This window comes from Thamnophis elegans, chromosome 2 (genome assembly GCF_009769535.1).
Source record: "Thamnophis elegans isolate rThaEle1 chromosome 2, rThaEle1.pri, whole genome shotgun sequence".
NCBI lineage: Eukaryota > Metazoa > Chordata > Lepidosauria > Squamata > Colubridae > Thamnophis > Thamnophis elegans.
In genome coordinates, this window is record NC_045542.1 from 49,117,174 (window position 1) to 49,139,925 (window position 22,752).

The 22,752-nt window shown below is 42.7% G+C and overlaps 1 protein-coding gene across 1 annotated transcript in view; it reads right to left on the reverse strand.

The window, feature by feature from the left end:
* The window catches only part of PCYT2 (phosphate cytidylyltransferase 2, ethanolamine), a 36,123-nt gene extending 13,657 nt beyond the window's left edge, over positions 1-22,466 (reverse strand). The window contains exons 1-6 of the mRNA XM_032209227.1: positions 22,296-22,466; positions 14,785-14,873; positions 9,409-9,570; positions 8,800-8,866; positions 8,260-8,344; positions 7,031-7,075 (exon numbers count right to left, since the gene is read on the reverse strand). Of these exons, the coding sequence (XP_032065118.1) occupies positions 7,031-7,075; positions 8,260-8,344; positions 8,800-8,866; positions 9,409-9,570; positions 14,785-14,873; positions 22,296-22,375 (528 nt within the window). The 5' untranslated portion in view covers positions 22,376-22,466. The remainder of the gene's footprint in view (positions 1-7,030; positions 7,076-8,259; positions 8,345-8,799; positions 8,867-9,408; positions 9,571-14,784; positions 14,874-22,295) is intronic.
* Positions 22,467-22,752: the final 286 nt, after the last annotated feature.

The window sequence follows — 22,752 nt, forward strand, 5'->3', positions numbered from 1 at the left end:
CAAATATGGGAGGAAGCACACTGCTTCCACTCTCTGTCCATCGATGGTCTCTTGTGACGAGTCGGTGTTCTACCTGCCTATAGAGGTAGATGTTACCTTGTTTCCCAGGGACCCGGGCTGGAAGGAGACAAACAGGGCTTCTGATTTTCTGGTCAGCAGGGTTCATTTGAGGTAGATCCTCAGAGCCCTCCTCACGTCCAAAGTGTGCCACTTTCTCTCCAAAGGATGAGAGGGGTCCGGACAGAAATTGGGCAATATCAGTTCTTGCAAACGATGGAAACAAGAGCACACCTTGGGTATGAAGGAGGGGTCCAGCCGTAGAACCACTCTGTCTTGGTGGAACACACATAAGTCTTCCCTTGCAGACAGTGCCTGTAGCTTGGATATCTGCTTAGCGGAGGTAATGGCCACCAGAAAGGCCATCTTGAATGTCAAGAACTTGAGAGAAACTGTTCATAGCGGCTCAAAGGATGGCCTGTCAGAGCATCCAGCACCCTATGTAAGTCCCAAGAAGAGTACATGTGTACCGTGGGTGGTCTAAGATTAGAGGACCCCTTGAGAAACTGCTTGACCATGGGGTGGTGAGTTAGTGTCTGAGACCTACTGCACAGGAGTACCGAGGCAATTGCAGAGATCTGTCTTCTAATAATATTCGGACCAACCCTCTCTCCAGGCCCGCCTGAAGGAAGTCAAGGACCTGCGACACTGTTCCTGGTGGCACACCATGTGCAAAAGGCGCGCCACGTAGCATTGTAGATACACTCCGTGGAAGGCCTGCGAGCCACCTGGATCGTCTGTATGACCCTGGAGGAGGAATTGTCCCCCCTCAGGATGCTCCGCTCAAGTGCCAGGCGGTTAACTGGAGCAACTGAGGGTCCAGGTGCTCCAGCGACCCCTGCCTGAGGGAGATCCTCTCCTGGGGGATCCTCCAGGACCTGTCCACCGAGAGGGACCTGAGGTCGGCAAACCAAGGCCGCCAAGGCCAATGTGGGGCAATCAGTACCACCTCCGCCTCCTTCCGTAAGATCCTTTGGATGACCCTGGGAATCAATGGCAAGGATGGAAAGGCATACAGCAGTCCCCGAGGCCACGGGCAGCGGAGAACGTCCACCCCCTCCGCTTTCTGAACTGGGTACCTGGAGTAAAACCTTGGGAGCTGAGCCTTGAGAGGGGTGGCAAATAGGTCGACCTCCGGATGTCCGAAAAGTTCCGCAACTGCCTCAAAGATTGCTGGTTGCAGTTTTCACTCCAAATTGTCCACCTCGGTCCGGCTGAGCCAGTCGGCCCTGACGTTGTCCACCCCTGCTATATGCTCCGCGGTTATCAAGAGTAGATTCCTTTCGGCCCAAAGCCCCAGTCTCTTGGCCTCCAGCATGAGGGACTTTGATCTGGTCCCGCCTGTCTGTTTATATGCACCTTGGTGGTTATGTTTTCTGTGAGTACTAGAATATGACTGCTCTTGACAGAGTGGCGGACCGACCTCAGCGGACCGCCCTGAGTTCCAGTCAGTTTATGTTGTGAGTCAATTCCGCCTGGCTCCATTGTCCTCAGATGGCCCCCCCCCATCCAAACAGACTGGTCTCCGTTGTAACCATCACCCGGTCTGGAGTTCTAAAGAATTCTCCCTTGGTTATCTCCGAAGACGTCCACCATACTTCTGCTGGTAGGAGGACCTTGATCTGGGAGCAGCTCATGCACCTTCGCTGGAATGGTAAAAGGAACCATTGGAGGTCTCTGGTGTGGAAGCGCGCCCAAGGGACAATGCCAATGGCGGACACCATCGTGCCTAGCAACCTGGACAATGTAGCTAGAGATACCCTACGCTCCCTGGATACCCGGGAGGCCAGCTCCCTAAGATTGTGCTGCCTTTCAGATGACAGGGAAACTGTGCCTAACACTGTGTCTATCAAGGCTCCTAAATGAATCAGCCTAGTGGAGGGTGTAGATGGCTTTTAGCCAGATTAACCGAGAATCTGTGATCTCTTAAGGTTGACATGGTGATGTCTAAGTTCCATAGGGCACCCTTAAAGGAGGATGATTGCAACAGCAAGTCATCTAGATAGCATTGGATTCGTATAGGCATTAACCTCAGGAACACTGCCAATGCCGCCATTACCTTGGTGAAAACTCGGGGCCCAGAAGACAACCTGAAGGGTGAGCTAGGCCTAGGGTTAGTTCTTGCAGAAGGAGCACCCGCCGCCACCTCCTCTGCCCTCTCGAAAGGGCCACTTCTGCTGCCTGCCCCTTTGCTGCCTATCTGGTGGGTATCTCTGCCTGGAGGGGTATTCTCTCTGGTACTGCCTGAAACCCGAATACCCGAAATCAGACCCCTTGAAAGAATCCTGACCCCGGAAGGAAGACCCGTAGTCCTGACCACGGAAGGTGGAGCGTCTGGGGTAGGGTGTCGCCCTGAAGCTGGTCTTCCTTGGAGCGGTGGGAAGCACCTTCCGCTTGTCCTTGTTTTCTATTAAGAAGGGGTCCAGAGCTGCACCAAAGAGAAGACCTCCCATGAAGAGCGGTGACGCCAAGCACCATTTGTGTCGTACGTCTGCTTGCCACTGTCGAAGCCAAAGCAACCTGCGGGATGCTACGGAAGAAGCAATCGCCCTGGATGCAAATCTGACTGCTGCTAGGGTGGCATCTGAAGAGAATTGAGTGGCTGCCACCAACTTGTTGATGTCCTGGTGTGCCCTGACATCTGCTATCGGGATTCGCTGTTGGAGATCTTGTAGCCACAGTAGTGAAGATCAGTTAAAGAAGGAGGCGGCAGCGTTTCCTCTAAGCTGCGCGCATGAGCGGCCGCGCAGGTAACAAAGAAACACCGTGCACAAGTTTCAAAGTGCAGCGCAGTGTTTTTTAATGTCTTTAAATGTGACTGAAAATATCCCCCTTCCCTCCCTTCTGAACTCTGATTTCTGATTGGTGAAATCAAGGAAGACTCTGCCCGGAGACCGATGACGCTGCAGAAGGGAGAATTCCCATTGGTCCTCTGGGGCTTCATCAGTTCCTGGGAAAATGGGATTTGCTGGTTGTAGCCTGCGTTTCTCTGCACATCCGGGGTTTCTCAGGCATTGCCTCGTCTGAAGCCCCGTTCTGGGCTCAGCATTTTTTCTGCAATCCCTTCGCTTTGGGGAGAGAGGGAAGCAGCGTGGGATTGGACTGCCTGAGCCAAAGGGGTCCAGGGGTTCTTGAGACTTGATTTTTGAGCAGTACCAATCCTTTCCACTCTTTCCTTTTCCTTTCTGTCCTTCTTCTAACTTCCTTTCTTTTTCCTTTCCTTTCTCTTTGCCTTTCCTTTTTTCCCATTTCCTTTTCTTTCTCCTTTCCTTTCTCTTTTCCTTTCCTTCTTTTCCTTTTCCTTTCCTTCTTTTCCATTTCCTTTCCTTTCTCTTTTCCTTTCTCTTTTCCTTTCCTTCTTTTCCATTTCCTTTCTCTTTCCCTTTCCTTTCTCCTTTCTTTTCCTTCTTTTCCTTTTCCTTTCCTTCTTTTCCATTTCCTTTCCTTTTTCTTTTCCTTTCTCTTTTCCTTTCCTTTCTTCTTTCCCATTTCCTTTCCTTTTTCCTTTCCTTCTTTTCTATTTCCTTTCTCTTTTCCTTTCCTTTCCTTCTTTTCCATTTTTTCTTTTTCCTTTCCTTTCTTCTTTCCCATTTCCTTTCCTTTTTCCTTTCCTTCTTTTCTATTTCCTTTCTCTTTTCCTTTCCTTTCCTTTTTCCTTTCCTTCTTTTCAACTTCCTTTTCTTTTTCCTTTCCTTCTTTTCTATTTCCTTTCTCTTTTCCTTTCCTTTTTCCTTTCCTTCTTTTCAATTTCCTTTTCTTTTTCCTTTCCTTTCTCTTTTCCTTTCCTTTCTTCTTTCCCATTTCCTTTCCTTTTTCCTTTCCTTCTTTTCCATTTCCTTTCTCTTTTCCTTTCCTTTCTCCTTTCCTTTTTCCTTTCCTTCTTTTCCATTTCCTTTTCTTTTTCCTTTCCTTTCTTCTTTCCCATTTCCTTTAATTTTTCTTTTCCTTCTTTTCTATTTCCTTTCTCTTTTCCTTTCCTTTTTCCTTTCCTTCTTTTCCATTTCCTTTTCTTTTTCCTTTCCTTTCTCTTTTCCTTTCCTTTCTTCTTTCCCATTTCCTTTCCTTTTTCCTTTCCTTCTTTTCTATTTCCTTTCTCTTTTCCTTTCCTTTTTCCTTTCCTTCTTTTCCATTTCCTTTTCTTTTTCATTTCCTCTCTTTTCCTTTCCTTTCTTCTTTCCCATTTCCTTTCTTTTTTCCTTTCCTTCTTTTCTATTTCCTTTCTTTTTTCCTTTCCTTTCCTTTTTCCTTTCCTTCTTTCCCATTTCCTTTCCTTTTTCCTTTCCTTCTTTTCTATTTCCTTTCCTTTTTCCTTTCCTTTTCTTGTTTCCCATTTTCTTTCCTTTCCCTCCCCCTCCCCTCCCTTCCTTCCTGGGGGTCTGAGGGAGAGGGAGGGGACCCTTTTCCTCCTTGCCCCCCTCCCAACATCTGCTCTGATGGCAATTATGGCTAAAAAAAATTCAGGTGCTCAGGCATGAAAATGTGCTGCCCGAACACTATACTTTTCCGCACACATGGAAAAAAAATTAGAGGGAACATTGGGAGGCGGTGGTGGCTGCTTTCACTGACCAGGCCGCTGCTTGATGGCTCCTTTGTAAGGTGAGGTGAGCTTTCTTGTCTTCCAGTTTCAGAGCATCCTCTGGTTCTCCGGGCATGTTCGCAGGTGTATGCAGGACCGTGACAGGTACATCGATAGTGGTTTGAGACAACACCTGAGCCATGTCCTTGTCCACATTGAAAAAATGTTTTGATTGTGGATGTGGGCATCAGGCTTGAGGTGGGAGATGCTCATTGTCTTTTGATCAGGTCAAGGAAGGACTTGGGTGTGGGTACCGTGTCGGCCTCCACAGACTGCTCCTCAAATATGGTCTCTGCCAAGAAGCCCTGAGGATGCATTGGTGGTTCTGATGGCCTGTTGCCAAGTTTGGCAGCTGTCTTCGCCTTGAAGAGTAAGGATTTGTACAAGGAAGGCTGGAACAATCCGGAACTGGTAGGCTTCGAAGGAGGCATGTCCTCGTCCTCAGAGTCTATCTTCTCTGATTTCACCTTCGGATTCAGACTCGCTGTTCTTCCGAGACGAAATAGGGGACTCAGAGGGGTGTCCCCTGGGCCTCCAGCCCCTCAGGAACCATGGGTAAGGGTGCCATGTGAGGCTGCCTCTGGGGCTGTTGGAAAGCAGCAGCCATGCACTGTTGAAAAGCCCTCATCATCATGTCCTGAAAATTTGGTACTCCTGAGGTGGGTACTTGACTGGCCCCAATACCTGCAGGTGTTGGAGGGAGGGCTTGTGGGGAAGGCCCCGTGGTGTGTGGGGGTGATTGCCATCCCTGGGCTGCACCCCAGATGCCTGAGGTGTCAAGGAAATCCTCACTTGTAGGGAGGGATCCTCCTCTGTAGTCCTGCTGGGTGAAGAAGGCCCTGGTAGTTTCTCATCAGACCCCAGACCAGGAGGAGCCTTCCTGCTCTTGGCCTTGTGACATATTCGCTCTAAAGCCTTATGCCTCTGCCTTTCATATTTAGAGCCAAGTTTGGGAGGCTTGGAGCCAGCACTTGCCTCCTTAGCTGCCTTGAAGGAAAGATGCCTAGTTTTTCTTTTTGCCTTGCCATCCCCTCCCTTGGAAGAACCTTCGGGGGTAGGTTCTGACCTTGGGGGCTCTTCCGCTCCTCCAGTGGGGAAGAGAAACGAGGACCTGGCTCTTGCCGGTGTCTTCTGGGTTGCTGCTATCTTGGATCATGTGTTCAAAATGGCGATTTGCGCCAAATTTCAAAGCTCCATTTCTCCAGCTGGCTTGAAAAGCAGCTTATCTCTCTCTCTCTCTCCCCCTGCCTCCAGCACTCGTTTCCTGGCTCCACCAGCTGCTCCAGTGCTTAGGAAAAGTGCGGGCCCTCTGTGACGTTTAAAACTCCACGGTTCATCGCTCGACCCCTGTGGGGAGAGGCGGAGCACTCCTGCACTGTTTCAGGGCTTTTGACTGGCTGCTGCTTAAAGAAGCGGCGTGCTGGCGCCTCGTTAGGCTTTTTTCTTTTTCCCTCCTGAGTGGCTGCAGGATTCCTCCTAGTGGCCAAATCTGTCCGCCGCCCTTGCAGGCTAATGGCGAGTACCGCTACCCCCGCCAGGGATTTTGCTGGCTGCCAAGGTACTCATGCCCCTGAGGAATAGTAAGTTGCAATTTAAATCAGTCTCTCTTTCTCTCTCTTGCAAAGTAACTGGGTATTACCTGGTGACTAGGGCGTGGCCTAAAGAGCTTATCGGACTCAGTCCAATCAACGAGGACAAGGTTAAACCATCCTGGATACTCCTCCCCTCACTATGGAGAACAAGTGTTGCATCGCTGCTGGGCAAATGCCACTCCTTTACAGACTGTTTTGTTTTTTTTTTGCATGAAAGAGAGGAGGAGGGGGAAGAGGAGGAGAGATGGAGAAGAAGGAGAAAATATCACAAAGTATAATGACCTGCAAATAGAAGTGGAATGACTGCGGCAAAAGAAAGTTTACCAACTTTTATAGTACCAATAACACTACTTTTGGATGCAATCCTAAAACATCTGGAACACCACTGAAACACAACCATTCAAAAAAATCACCATCAGTCAAATGCAAAAGACAAATACTTGAAACAGCTTACATCCAGCTATACCCTTAATGTCATCAGAAAACAACACCTACATTTCCCAGATCCTTGGGAAGGACTTCATAGGTGGATAAAAATGCCAAATCCACCCTAAACATCTGGATGACTGTGCAATCAACCATTATTATTATTATTATTATTATTATTATTATTATTATTATTATTATTCAATCTCTGATGTCAGCTTTACAATATAAAAAAATAGGGAAACAGAAATAGTTTAAATGAATAAATCATCAATTTCAGATAACTCCAATCATTCCAAATTTGGAATAATTCCACTGGAATATTATATTTGATTATGCATAAACTGCATTGTGATGTGCCTCCAGTGCCAGTTCTTACCTTTCCTAGGTTATCTGCATGCTTCCGATAATCTGTCTCTTCAGCCTAAAATAGAAAAGAAACATATCAATGGTAAAGACATTTCAGTGGCCCATCCAACAAATGAAAAAAAACATATGGAACTCCAAGTTAGGTACAGCAGGCCTGCCATTCTTCAACTTTGCTCAATCCCCACCCTCCCTCTTGAGATTAGTGCTGATTCCTGCTAACTACATGGACAACTCCATGAAGTTTTCTTGGCAGCATTTTTAGAAGTGGGTTGCCACTGCCTTCTTTCTGAGTGCTGAGAAATAACATACCCAGCTGACTACTGTATTTTAGGCAGGACTAGAACTTAAGACACCCAGATTCTACACTAAACCAGTTCTCATTAAACATTTTATACCCATGTAAAGAAAATCTCTCAACCACAAAAAGTACAGTTATGCAAAACTTTAAAAGCATGCTTTGTTCTAACCACACCTCGAGCTTTACAAGACAATGTGTACTTTGTCCCCATGCCTAAAAAAAAGCAAAACTGCCATGTTACTTTTAATCACATCACTCCAAGCCCTCTTAGGTCTACCAGAACTGTGGAATGAAGCCTGAGGAGACACAGAGCGAATTATGTTTCCTCCGTGCTTTAATGAGGTGAAATGTATTGACCTCATAGTATGAAATGACTTGTTGTTTAAAGGACAGATACTTTACATACTTCTAGAAACTAGCTCAGAAACTAGCTTCAGAAGTAAAGTATGGTCTTCCAACTTCAGCCACAGAAACACACAGACTAAATATATTCTTAGCCCAACTAAATTGCCCATTTAGTAAACTGTCATAATTTAAGCACTATTTCATAAGTATACATAAATGCCATTGCCTAAATTAAATCTTGATCCATTTGCCAGGTAAGGCAACCTGACCTCTCTTTCCAAACCCCACCCTTAACTGATGATCCACATTTCAATGGTAAGTTTTTTTTGTTTCCTTCTTGGCAGCACATGGCATCGTATCCACTTCAAACAGCACTTCCCTAAACTTACACTTTTACTTTGTTTTGGCGTCTGCTGCCTGTATCAAACAGCAATAATCCTGGAATCATATCAAAGAATAATCAGAGAGCTTACAAATGCCCCAAGATTCATTTGAGAAACTCATCTCTGTAATCCAAAAAGCATCCGTACATCCTTCATTCAGAGTATTGAAGGAATTGGAGCATCTTGGAACTCGCGAAGCCATTTTTCACTTACAATGTTGCTGTGATGGGCCTTGGTCATAAGCAACATCCGGCCAACCAGATCTGTAGTGGACACTCCCTGGGTCCGTTTACATTCCCTGCAACAAGACAAGATTCAGATAAGATGGGAATTTTGCTATCCACTATTCACAATGTTTGCAAAGTCTTTCCCTCTAAATATTTTTGTTTGTCTGGGAATATCTTGGCAAACTTGTTTTTTTCCTTATTTTAAAAAAAAATGTTTTGAGTTTTTAACAAGAAAATAACCTTCTTAATTGTTGATACAGAACACTAAACAGTAACCCACTATTTCCATGTTTCCCTCCTCAATCCTTTCTGTTAAGTTACTAATAAATTCCATGGCTTTTGGATTAAAGGATTTGCAATCGTCACTTTTTCATATTCATAACAGCTAAGGACAAAACCAGATCAATATAGTATTAATCTAATACAACATTCAAAAATTATAGAGGAGAAGCTATGGATACAATGAAAACAAAATTAACAGAGCATTTCAGGATCTCTGAGCAGAATAACATAAATAGGGTTTTACCTATATCTCCCAGCTTTCTTCACTTCCTCATAAGTATCCTTGCCATCTGCAGTTAGTGTGATGTCATCTATTAAAAAAAAAACCACTGCTGACAAATAGGAGGAGCTGCTTAGGTAGTCTAATCAGCAAATTCCTATAATATGCATTTTAATTATAGTAAACAGGCATGCAAGCTGTTTTCTCTAAGAGCGAAGTTATCGCTAGTTATCTTTCTCAATCTTGAAGATAATCACTATAATCCAGCAATGCTGTAGGAAGGCTCAGGCTGCAAAACCTGACTTACAGAATGTATTGATCTCCATTACATTTCTGTTTTCAAAAGCAACATGTTGTACTATTATCAACCCATACTTGTGAAGCTTTATAACGTTATACCAGCTGCACAAAAAATGAGGATGATGTATATTAACAAAGATAACAAAATAAATTTACCATTTAATTTAACCAGCAAGACAGACTTCTAGTAGATAGGTATGTATGTAGTGAGAGAGAGAGAGAGAGAGAGAGAGAGGGAGGGAGGGAGGGAGGGAGGGAGAGAGAGGGAGGGAGAGAGAGAGAGGGAGAGAGAGAGAGAGAGAGAAAGTGGGTACATCAGGCTCCGGTACTCACCCCCGTGTACACAGAAGTCACAGTTGTATTTATCCAGAGTTTCCAGTGTTGTGACATAAGGAGCTCCCTGAACAATCTCATCTACCCACTTGATGGCCTTCACCATTTTGTATCTTTCTTCTTGAGTAAAGACAGGGGGGCCTTTATGTTTGGATATTTCATCTATGATTCAGTATAAAAAGGAAGAGAAAAAGAGGTGATTATCAGGCCTGTGTATACATCCCATGCCACTGTTAATTTCCCCAAAACTCCTACAGAAGGAAACAGATTAAAAAAATCTGGATAGCCTTTAAAAATTCAATAGTGAGCTTCAATTAGTTGGCCCCAGGAGGGCAATCTCTGACTGTTCAGTACTACAAGAGGGTAAAGACTTTGAAGCAGGATTGTTTTTCTTCTGATTAGACAATTGCCAATTGTTTATAATAATTTAGTGTTTTTTTTAAAAAAAATAGTACTATTTTATGAGGGACATATACATTGATCCTTGTTTAACTATATTGCTCATTCAGAAAGAAGCTTAAGTAGGGTACAGTATCCATTTTCTTGACAATGAATATGAATATTCCAAGTACAGAATTTAAATACTGATTATTCTGGGAAACATAACATAGCTTACTATTAAGATTATCATCCAAAAATACCAAATCTTCCAAACACATTGTGAATGCCATTGTATATGCCAGACTGTCAATCCATATTTCATTGAGGAGTCATGATTTTCTGACACAAAGATGCAGAAATATCCCAGCCTTTTCCTATATTCCGGGGATAGAAATTCTGAATTCTTTTAAAACATAAAGAAAGAACTGGAGGACGGAAAAAAGCTATAGACCAAGAATTGGGAAGCTGGGATTCTGTCTTAACTCTGCAGCAGCCTCAAAATTAATACACTGAAATACTCAGGAAGCAAGGAAGCCAATTCAAGGGGAATATAAAATAAAATAAAGAGAACAACTAATGACAGAGGAACATAGTTGTCAATGCTTTTCTTATTTATAATTATCAGAAAGATTTAAAATACATAAAATAATTAATTGTAGTGAACAATATAAGCCACAATTTGAAATGAAATTTTATATAAATGATGAATATCTTCATTTAGCAGTTGCTAAAATGTATAAACCTTGAATAAAATTTGCAATAGAAGAAAGTCAAGGAATTTAAAGTAGGCTTCAATTTTGGTTATAATATACAGATCTAACAATGGGAAAATATGTGATTTAAAGACTAAAATTTACCTTGTGTTACAATTTTAGAAATTTTATTAAATTATGTAGTGTTGGTATATGGCACCCGAAAAATTATCCAAAATGTATAAATATTCTTCAAATTTATGTTGGAAATGTGAGCAATTTTTTTATCATGCTTGATGGATGTGTAAAAAAGCTAGAAAACCTTGGCCTCAAATACATACAGTGATTCAAAGATTGAACATTTCCTCTGGAGACTGATGTATATAAATAGTTAAAAAAAGAGCCAAGGAGCACTGTTTTACAGTGAGATTATTGTATGCACAAAGTTTGAAAGATCTGGCAAATACCTGTAAATGGAGGAAATAGTTGATGAAGATGATAAGAACTTGCTGAAAGAGATATTGACTTGTTTGATTAGAGAAATACAATATATACGTTTATTGCTGAAGAGAAATCCCTTATGGACTTTTTGCCAAAAGAAATTTTTTTTTTTATGTTTTAGGCTTTGATGATTAAACAGGATAGATTATAGAAAGAAGACAGTTATGATGTAACTTTAGAGAGAAGTTAATATATAATTGTACTTACAGCTGGTGTGGAAAAGATTGGAAGCTATTTTATGTGTTTCTTTATATCTTTTTTCCTGCATGTACTGTATATGTGTGTGTATATGTATATGCATATTTGTTTCAAGAAAAGATTACCACTAAAAACACAAGTAAAAATATTTAGCTAGGAATGTTGCATTGTTTAATCTTTCTGTTATGTGTTAAAAGTGTCCTGGTTCTGAAATTTTATTTTGTACAAGTTTGTTAATTATTTGTACTTCAGCTTTTATGCATATCCTCAGTTTGTACACGAGACAATAATTTTAGAATCTTCCTGATCGTTAATGATTAATTTGAAGCTTCCAGCAACATACTTGTAATTGTGGTAAAATGCTTATTTGTAGCAGACTAGTAAATCCTGTGGTCTGTTGGGAGTATTACAATTCTTATGTAAATGTTCTTTTCAATAAGACTATTTTTCCATAATTTGAATAGCTTTATAACTGGTCTCAGTCATTATTAAATTCTGGCATTTTGGGACATTTAAAATTGAATAGCTTATAGCTATTATAACATATCTTTCTTTCTTACTTTAATAAAGTTTGATTTGGTGTATATCTTATAAGATTGGTCTATCTCCTAAGGGTGAGAGAGCAAGGGATGAATTATCTTGTTATGTATTTTTGAGCTACATGGCAAGGACGTGCAATATTAAAATTATTCAATTTTTTGCATTTAATTTTTTTTCATGTTTCACTCACTAGAAAGAGAGCACATATTGTCAAAGCCGTATGTCTCTCATTCACTGACATGAGGGGATGAATGTTAGTAAAATGACTCTAGAATGTAGGCTGTGGCACTGTGAATTACCAAGTTTCCACCTGCAAGCTAACATGGGGCCAGTAAGTGAAGACCCATACAGCTTCAGGAGAAAAAGTGCTGAGACCTCCAGCATCTGTTTCTACAGGGTCAGTGGTGGGTTCCTACTGGTTTGGACTGATTCAGCTGAACTGGTAGTGGTTTGGCAGCCTGGGTTGCTGGAACTGGCAGCAACCCAGGCCTACCATGCCCCCGAACCGGTTCCTCAGGTGGTGCTGTAGGCGCCGCCATCTTGTTTTTCAGCACTGCACATGTGCATGTGCACGTAGCACGCATCAAGCACGCGCTCACGCGTAAAGTGCACACATGAGCAAACCAGCAGTAGTGTCTGCCAGAACCCACCCCTGTACAGGGTCAACTGTTGTGCTATCTATTATTTACCAGTAAATTTAACAATATTAAGAATGGTCAGATTAGGAGATTACTAAGAACTAAGGTTCTTACGGCATTAAACTAAATAATTCCAAGAAAGATGAATCACACTAAAGTAAAATCAATCCAATGTGTAACCATGTTCTTCTAAGATGAAATGTAGTTTGTTTTGATTTGGTTCGGTGTATTGGGTATGCTCTACAATGCTCCACACTTTGAAAAGTATAGTTGATGGCAATCTTTTGAAGATTCACAGAATACCCCAAAAATCATGCCACTAAAATTTGGTGGCACATTAATGACAATCAGCAATGTAATTTTCCACATTTTTAAAGTGAAATTGATATCAGTTTCACTTAAAAAATCCAAACAGCCAAAAATGTTTAAAAAGAAAAAGGATTGAAAATTACTAACCCTAACCCTCTGATGATGTCACCATGTCAGTATCATGGTCCATGCATGACCCTCAGCAGCTGAAAAGAAAAATGAAAATGAAAGTATGGCTCTTGGATCCAAACAGGATGACTATTCCTGTTTCAAAGTTAGTGCAATGTGTGAACCCAATCAACTCAATAAACAATAGTTAAAATTCATAGCTTAGCAAGATATATGAATCCAGCCATCTCCTATAACAGGAATTGGTTTGGAGCATTATTGAGTATGTTGGTTTAAATACATTTAAGCTAAGGAAAACATATCTCTCTACTCCCATTTTTTAATGTACCTTTGTTCTTTTTTCTCTGTGTCCATCATGTTTCAGTTGGGAGTTAATGAAGTCTTTTTTTAAAAAAATAGCTGTAGACAATTTTCTTTCTTTCCTACCTGATTTTAAAGAGTATAATTGGGCATACTTCAGTAAAATATTGGGACGAAAAGAATGGACTGAACTTGAAAGCTAAAGATTTATACAATTCTATTCTAGCTATTGTATTATATGAGTTTGCTATTTACTTATTTATTTTTTCAGGTCGTAAGGTGGGTTTTGCTGGAAAGAAAATGTTTGATTCCAACTCTCATGAAAATCTAACATTGTGGGATTATGCCTATTTAAAAATTCTGGAAGATTTTTTTGGGGGGAGAACTTGCTTTTTTTCGCTTTCCTTTTTTCCTCCACTTAGTTCATTAGTCTTTTCCTTTTATTTATGAAAGATTTCCTATAATGGCATTATACAGCATTATAGTTTATATGTAAGTTTGTTATCACATGCTATCAGCTATAATATCTTTATAAAATCTAATAAGAAAATAAAGAAAACAAATATTAATAACATGAAAGAGCAATTTTGGCAGACCAAGGATTGCACATGATCTGACTGACCTACCTTGACTAATTTCTGAAAAGTGGACAAAAAATAGAAAACATGAAATAATAAAACAGTTAAAAATTGACAAAATCACCATCAGTCAAATGCAAAAAGCCGCACTGCTTGGATCTGCACGCATATTACGAAAATACATTACGACGTCCTAGGCCCCTGGGTGGGGCCCGACTAGTAACCAATGCCAAATCCGGCGAAACAACTGGCCGCTGTGATACAATTGTATAATAATAATAATAATTTAAACTGAAGTAGTTGTTATGATTAGTCTTGTTGTATTTAATATTTTTTTCTTTCTATCATGTTAAAAATATAATTCATCTCAAAATGTTGGAGAGATCTTTGGGAAAGTAGCCAAGATTTTGCGGAGATTGCAGGTTTTATACCATCAACCTACCTCCAATTGAAGTTTGATCATGTCGATTGAATTCTTAATTGAAGATAGGCCAAGATCTAAATGAAGCCGCAGAACTGATGGGAGTCTTGTAGATCACAGGTGACAATATCAGATTAGATTAATATGTATGTTGGTTGAAAGGATTTTTTTCTCTTCCTAGATTTTCCCACAAGTGCATTGTCTGGTTTTTTTTTTCTTTTGATGAACTGAATGTTGATCCATTAATTGCGATATTAATTAAATACGACCAACCAGCTTGTTGCCTAAGCTTATCATGGGATAAAAGAGGGTGACTGACTCAAAGTCACCCACCTGGTTGCTATGCCTTAACCACTAGACAAAACTGCCTGAAGTGAATATAAGAGCCAATTAGGCCTAAAGGGTAGAGCACCTGGCTAGATGGCAGGACACTGTGAGATCTAGTCCCACCTTAGTCATGAAAACTGCCTGGATGAGTTTGGGCCAGGTCCTCTCTCAGCCCAAATCACACCAAAAGGTTGTTATTGTGGGGAAAATAGGAGGAGGAAGGAGTATAGTGTGTGTCCACCCCCTTGAGTTATTTATAAAAATAATAAATGTGGGATAAACAAACAAGCAAATCACAATTTCAGAAAGTATTCAAAGGCATCAGACTTCTAAAAAGAAAAATAGTAATGCAGTTTCCTTACCATCTGTGTGGACACCCACAATCAGATAATCTCCCATTGCACGAGCTTGTCGCAATTGATTGGAATGTCCATAGTGTACCATATCATAGCTACAAAGAAACAAACAAAACCAAAAGTAACAAAGGAACTTCTGTAAAGGCATGTCAATGCTTGTTTTCACAATATTCCACTATTAGCATGCACAGAACATAACAGTCCTCAAAAACAAAGAATTTCTTCACTGTACCATCAACAGTGCTTTTTAGTGGTGTCTACAGAATTGGAAGCTTTCAGCATCTGCCCCTTTTGTACAGTGTCAAGAAGCACATACAAAAAGGGTGGAGCTTGCATTGCAATTATGAAGCTCTTTCATCATTCCTTCCCTTTGCTCCCCTTACTTCACATGACTACTCACAAGCAGCAAATTGTAAATTTATTTTCAATTATGTTACTGGAAATTTATCCATTATTACTGGTTTTTCTGGTATTTTTTTTATTCCTCGGCACCTCAAATTTTCTAATAAATGGAAAGTATGTGTATAATCAATACATTTAGATATACTTTTACAGTATTTCCAAAGAGCCATAGGTAAAAAGTCCAAATATGCTTAGAATTTGAAAATAGTTTTCTGACCTGAATGGGAAACAGCCCTCACTGGAAAAAAAAATTAAATCCAATCAATTTCTCAGATATCAGAAATTCTGAGAAAAGAAAATGAAGAAAAAAACCTTTTATTAAGGCAGAGCTGTCAAACTCGCGGCCTACAGACCGGATGCGTTATGTGCTGGCCACACCCAGGTCCAGTTTAGACAAGAGAGAAAAAGTCACGATACATCATTTCATGACGCCATGACAATGCGAGTTTGACATCCTTGTTCTAAGGTGTTCACAAAATACTTAATATTTTAAATGTATTTAAGAACTTTTTAAACTCAGTTCACATTGGACTCATTCCTTGTAATGGTATGTTCATAACATACTGGCAATTCTACCTTCATTTGGCTATTGCCTTTTAATAAGCTTTTTAAATATAAACATTGCCCAATTTTAGCCTTGCTTCTGTTTTCCACCTGCCAACGGATGTGAGTGTCTTAGCTAACGATGAAAACTTGGCTGGGTATTTTCAAAATTAAGAAAAAAAAAAGATATTTCTTATCCCAACAATTTTGGGGGAATTGCTAGCATAACTTAAAAAGGAGTTGGTTCAGATAGAATCCAATGTACATATCCATAGTCTATCCCAAATTCCATTTAAGCTTCACTGGTAAAAATGCATCTTGAATCCTGTCACATTTATAACTCCTTTCTTTTTTTTCTGCTGTTTTTAAATTTTCCCTAATGAAATAAACTAGATGGTTTGCACACTTTTTTTGGTTAGCTTAAAATTCAGCTCAAATAAAATCTAAGTTTCCACAATTACATTTTTCAGTTATAATTTCTCAGTATCAGATATGATATTGTTGTTATTACGGAAACTTGGTGGGATGAAACCCACAAATGGAACATACAGCTAAAGGAATTTAAATTATATAAAAGAAATAGACCAAATAAAAGAGAAGGTGGAGTTGCACTATATATAAGAAACAACTACATTTCTACAGAAATAGAGCACAATAATGATGAAAATTAGTTTGAATGCATTTGGGTCAATATTAAAGGGGGAAAATGTCATTGCCATAGGTCTATAGTATACTATAGGCCAACTAACCAAACAGAGGAAGATGAACTTTTTGCTAGTCAGCTAACTAAGGTGTATAGCAGTGATGGGCAACCTTTTTGGCGTGGTGTGTCAAAAATCGGCAAAAAATCGAGCATAACTCACGTTGTGTGTCACTTCGACAAAAACATAATTTTGCGCAATTTATAGTGGCGCTCACAGTTCCCGTTGGCACTCCGCTGTTCCCTGCTGTGGTGCGGTCGTAACCGACAGTCCCAGGAGTAGACTCTCTGTGCCGGCCTGACTGGAGAGAGGCGCGCACTGTTCCCGCGCTCCTCTCCTGCGGGTCCTCCCTCGCCGCGCTGATGACGTGTGTGCACACGGCACGCACGCCTTACCAGCAGCCCCTGCGCTCAGAAAGGGGCGGCGGCGATACAGTAAGTGAGTGTGGGCGGGGGAGATCACATGTCCCGCCCCCCCCCCCGTTCCTCCAGCACAGATTCTTTCATCCTCGGTGGCCGTGCAGGAGCCGAGGATGAATTGCATGAAATCCTGTGCGTGTCACCCCAAATGGCTACGCGTGTCAGCACTGACACGCGTGTCATAGGTTCGCCATCACTGGTGTATAGGAAGCATACCACAATAGCAGTGGGGGATTTTAACTACCCTGACATCAATTGGGAGACAAACTCTTCACCAAGTGGAAGATCCAACAGGTTCCTAACAAACTTAGCAGACAACTTTGTTTCCCAAAAAGTAGAGAAGAGAACAAGAGGATCAGCCATATTTTTCTCACCAAAAGAGATGAAATGATAGAAGGTGTTGAAACTACAGGAACATGCGGGGGTGGGGGTGGAGTGATAATTCAATATTGGAATTCAACATTATGCAACTACAAGCAATAAAACGAAGTCAAACTAGAGTCTTGGAATTTAAGAGAGCTAATTTCAATAAACTTAAAGAGAGCTTAGAGAGGGAAGGATTCCATGGATCAGAATCCTCAAGGGGAAAACAACTCAGGAAGCTTGGGAAATTTTCAAAAGTGAGTTTATAAAAAACCAGTCCATCACAATACCAATGTAGAAGAAAAATAACAGCTCTCAAAAGAAAACAGCATCGCTGCATAAAGAACTCTCTGACAAATTGAAAGATAAAAAGGACAAGTATAAAAAATGGAAAGAGGGGCACATAACTAAGGCAGAATATCAGCAAATAGCCTGAGTCCGCAAAGATGAAGTGAGGAAAACTAAGGCTCACAACGAACAAAGGCTTGCGACAAAACAAAAACAAAAACAGAAAAAGCTTCTTCCAACATGCGAAAAACAAGAAAAAAGTCAAGGAAACAATTGGTCCATTGCTGGGAGAAAGTGGCAAGAGCTCAAAAACACTGAATTATATCTTTCAAAGATCCAGGAGCACCGGGGAACTGCCAGAAGACTGGAAAAGAGCTGATGTGGTTCCCATCTTCAAAAAAAAAGGGGGGGGGGAATAAATCCAGGAAATTACAAATCCAGTGGTGGATTAAGGCTCACTAGTGCCATAAGCACTGACAAATCTTATCTCCCCTCCTTTGTACATAGTGTACAAATCTTCATTGTTTTTTTTTCTTTCTGAACTTTGTGGTGCCCACTTTGGGCCTGGTTCCCTAAACATGTGCTTAGTCTGCTTAATGGTTAATACACCACTGTACAGACTTATCAACCTGACTTCAATACCTGGGAAGATTCTGGAAAAGATAATCAAGCAATGAATCAGCAAACACCTAGAAGCAAACAATGTAATAACCAAAAACCAACATGGGTTATTCAAAAACAGATCATGCCAGACCAATCTTATTGCTTTCTTTGACAAAGTGACAAAATTAGTGGACCAGAGGAATGCTTGGACTTCAGTAAGGCATTTGATAAAGTGGACAATAACCTACTACTTCACAAATTGAAAAATGTGGGTTAGACAGCATCACCACCAGATGGATTTGTAACTGGCTGACCCACTGCATGCACTCGATGTGTAGTCCTCAATGGAACTGCATCTACATGGAGAGAAGTATGCAGTGGGATACCCTAAGGCTCTCTTTTAGGCCCAGTACTCTTCAACTTCTTCATCAATGATTTGGATGAGGACATAGATGGGGAACTCATCAAATTTGTAGCCGACACCAAGCTAACAGGAAGTGTCAATACTCCAGAAGATCCACTTAACATACAGAAGGATCTTGATGGACTTGAATGTTGGCTGCTATCTAATAAAATGAAATTCAATGGTGAAAAGAGTAAAGTTCTACATTTAGACAAGAAAAATGAAATGCACAGGTACAGTATAGGTGGTACCTTGCTCAATAGTAGTAACTGTGAGAGTGATCTTGGGAATCCTCCTGGACAATCATTTAAATATGAGCCAGCAGTGTGCAGCAGCTACCAAAAAAGCCAACACAGTTCTAGGCTGCATAAACAGAGGGATAGAATCAAGATCATGTGAAGTGTTAATACCACTTTATAATGCCTTGGTAAGGCCACAATTGGAATAGTGCATTCAGTTTTGGTCACCGCGATGTAAAAAAGATGTTGAGACTCTAGAGTGCAGAGAAGAGCAACAAAGATGATTAGGGGACTGGAGGCTAAAACATATAAAGAATGGTTGCTGGAATTGGTTATGTCTAGTTTGATGAAAAAAGGGACTAGGAATGACATGATAGCAGTGTTCCAATATCTCAGGGGCTGCCACAAAGAAGAGGAAGTTAAGCTATTCTCCAGAGCACCTGAGGGCAGGCCAAGAAGCAATGGGTGGAAACTAATCAAGGAGAGAAGCAACTTAGAACTAAGGAGAAATTTCCTGACAGTACGAACAATTAATCAGTGGAACAACTTGCCTCCAGAAGTTGTAAATGCTCTAACACTGGAAGTTTTTAACATGATGGATAATCATTTGTCTGAAGTGGTGTAGGGTTTCTTGCCGTAGAACAGTGGTCCCCAACCCCCGGTCCGCGGACCGGTGCCGGGCCGTGGAGTACCTGGCACCGGGCCGCGCAGCAGCCGGGGGACATGAACAGCTGCCAAAAGGTCCACGCGCGCGCTGGTGGAATCCCCGGGCGCTGCTGGTACCGCCGCCACTGCCGCCCCCTGCGAAACCCAAGAGCGGCTCTTCTCCTGCGAGGCGGCTGGCTGAACAGCTGCCCAAAGGTCCGCGCGCGCGCGCTGGTGGAATCCCCGGGCGCTGCTGGTACCGCCGCCACCGCCGCCCCCTGCGAAACCCAAGAGCGGCTCTTCTCCTGCGAGGCGGCTGGCTGAACAGCTGCCACCGCCGTGCGCCTTCCTGCCTCAGCCGCTCCGTCGCTTCCAAGGAATGGCGTCAGCGGCGGCAGCTTTACTTCTGAGGCACTGCACACTTCCCCAATAGTCGTCACAGCCCAGGTAAGAGAACGGGAACTTCCCGCCTGGCTTCCAGCCCGCACCGAAAGGGGGCCGTTGGGGTTTTTTGTGGAGCTCGGAAAGACGCGCGTCAGCTGTGCGCGTCCGCCTCCTCGGGGCCACTTTTGCCCAAGCGCCCGAGGCAGCCAACCCTGGTAAGCAGGTGGTGGTTAACTGGCGCCTTTGCTGCAGGTTTTTCTGGAAGGGGCCACTGCCGCTGTCCGGAGGTGACCTTGAGCTGCTCGCTCGCTCTATGCGGGGCTGGTGGGGCTGTGACGCTCGGAGGTGGCGCGTGTGGGAGTGAGAGGCGCGGGGACTGGCTTTCTCCGGACCGGCTTTCTCCGGGGGGGGGGGGAGGCGAAGGACGAGGCTGCAGCGCAAAGGCTCCTGGACCGTGCGCAAAAGCTCCTGGGCCGTGCGCAAAGGCTCCAGGGAAGAGAGCCCTGTGTGCCCCTGCGCGCGCTCAGCGGGCCACGGTAAAATTATCAAAGGCTGACTGGTCCGCGGCGATAAAAAGGTTGGGGACCACTGCCGTAGAAGACTTCCTGAAGTAGAAGACCTCCAAGATCCCTTCCAACTCTGTTATTCTATTTAGTACAGCTTCTCTGATTGATAATGACTAGAAAGAGTAAACAATGAAAGCATTCTACAAATTATTGTGCCTAAATAAATTAATACAGGATATTTTATTTTGCTAAGATAAACAAATTACTTTTTCCAAGCTAAAAAGAAAAGTGTGTAAGTGGAAAGATGGATTACAATACATATTAATAAAATAAAAATACAGTTCTAGGAGAATTTCAAACCTTCAGGTTTAATTTGGCTGTATCCCAGATGTTAGCAAATGCCAAGCAGTTTCTAATGGGGCCCACACCTATCATATGGCAATGCAGAAGAGCCTTAGTGCTTGCGTTCCCGGGAGTTATCTTCCAAGAGTCATATGACTCTAAATCCAGTTTCCATGACAACTTCTGGAACAGTTCCAGATCCATTTGTCCCCTTCCTCTGTAACTCAACTAGGATATGGCTGATATTAGCAGCATTTGCAATTTAAAAATCCTCCCAGACAAGTATTACAGGATGTTTGATTCACTTGCATATATTTATAATAAATAAATACATTTTCTATAATGATCTCATTGCCAAATATAATATTTTACTTCATCTTCCTGATATCATGAAGCTGTTGATTACTTCCTATTGTTGCGTGGCATTCTCCCAACTAGTTTGTTTCCTTTCTAACTTATTTTACCAAAACTAAAAGGTCCCCTAGACATTCATTTAATTCAATAATTTTTCGCTGCAGTCTTCATGTTAGAAAGATAGTCATAGAAACTGCAATTCTATAAAACTGTTGAATTCCAACAATTGACTTTATATATGTTGACAGAAAAGAACAGGAAATGCAGGCTATTACTTCTTCCAATGGTTTACCACTATTGTACCAATTTGACCTGTGGCAATATAAGTTAATTTAGGCCGGTGATAAAAATCATGAGTAGATAAAAGCAAATTGTTTTTCATGGTTAAACACGGTAGGTTCCCGGAATGTTTGGTAATCTCAAAGTATGTCTTTGTGGGCAACTCGTGTTTATAAGCCTATCTAAACTCCAAAGTCCTTTTGACATAGTATGAGAAAGAGTACACCCAGTCCTTTGACAGGGGTTAATATTAAAAAGCTGTTTCAGAAACAAGTGAGTCAGGAGATAAAGAGGAATCCCAGAAGAACATATTAACCACAGCTACCAACTACTACTGGAACTTTGCTGGCTGCGGGATTGGCAGCCTTGAAGTCAACTCATTTTGAACAGCTCAATGGATGCAAATGGCCTGCTTATGAATGTCTACTGCTTGCACACACATGTTCGGACACATCACAGAGTCTGTCCTTAATGAGCACATCTGGCAGACAGAAACCTCAAGCATTTCCCCCTCCTCCCGCCAAACAATGCCAAAAGACTCCACCAAAAATGCTGAAGAGATCAAGTGGCGTTTGCCAAAAGATGAGCTGCAGCAAAACACTCCCGCGATTCAACCATATACCACACAGGCCTCCCTCACCCACCCCCCGTCAATCATAGCTTTGACGTAAATTTAGCTCTGGTGGAGTCTCCAGATCTAGGCGCACTAACTATGACCGTAGCCCCAGGTGAACCCTGGCAGCAAAAACACCCACCCCCCCCCCCCCCCAGTGTACATAAACGAGCCCTTAAGCGGGAAAGAAATATTCCCGGCCAACGAGCCTGGGCGGGAGCAGCACAGGAGCCGGGCACGGACGGGGCCGCTGAGAAACCTCCAAGAGGAGCCGTTCAAACGAAGCGGAAGCGTGAGGGGCGTTGCCATGGGGACCCGTTTCGGCGCGGCAGTTCCTCGACGCCGTGGAGGAGAGACGGTTGCCATAGAAATGCGGAGGCTAGCAGCATATCCCAACTACAAGGCCCATCTGTACGCTGGAAGGGACACTCACCATCCGTCGCACCAGACGCGCACAGGCCGAGCGGCGGCGCTGAAAGAGGAGGCGCCTCCGGCAGCTCCGTTCCGCAGCATCTCGAGCAGGAGTGTGCCGAACAGACGGCCGCCGTCCTGACACCGTCGCTGTCACTTAGGCCGGGACATTCCCCCTGCCACGTGACCAGGGAGGAGCCGGAGCTGCCGAAAGCGCCGCCTCGCTGGCTACGTCCCCAGAGGCCCCGCCCCTTCCGAAAAGCCGCTTGGATTGAAAGGGAAGCGCTGGAGGGGGGCAGTCAGGGGGCACTGAACTGGTCGGCCGGCTGGCCTGTGGCAGGAGGGAGATACTCGCGTTTTTCTGCTGTCCAGCCAGGCCACAAATTATTGGAGAACGGGGAATTTCCCTTAACGCCATTTCACTCTTACTTATTGCATGTGGCTTTTTGAAGATGCATCCATTCTAAAATGTGAAAAAG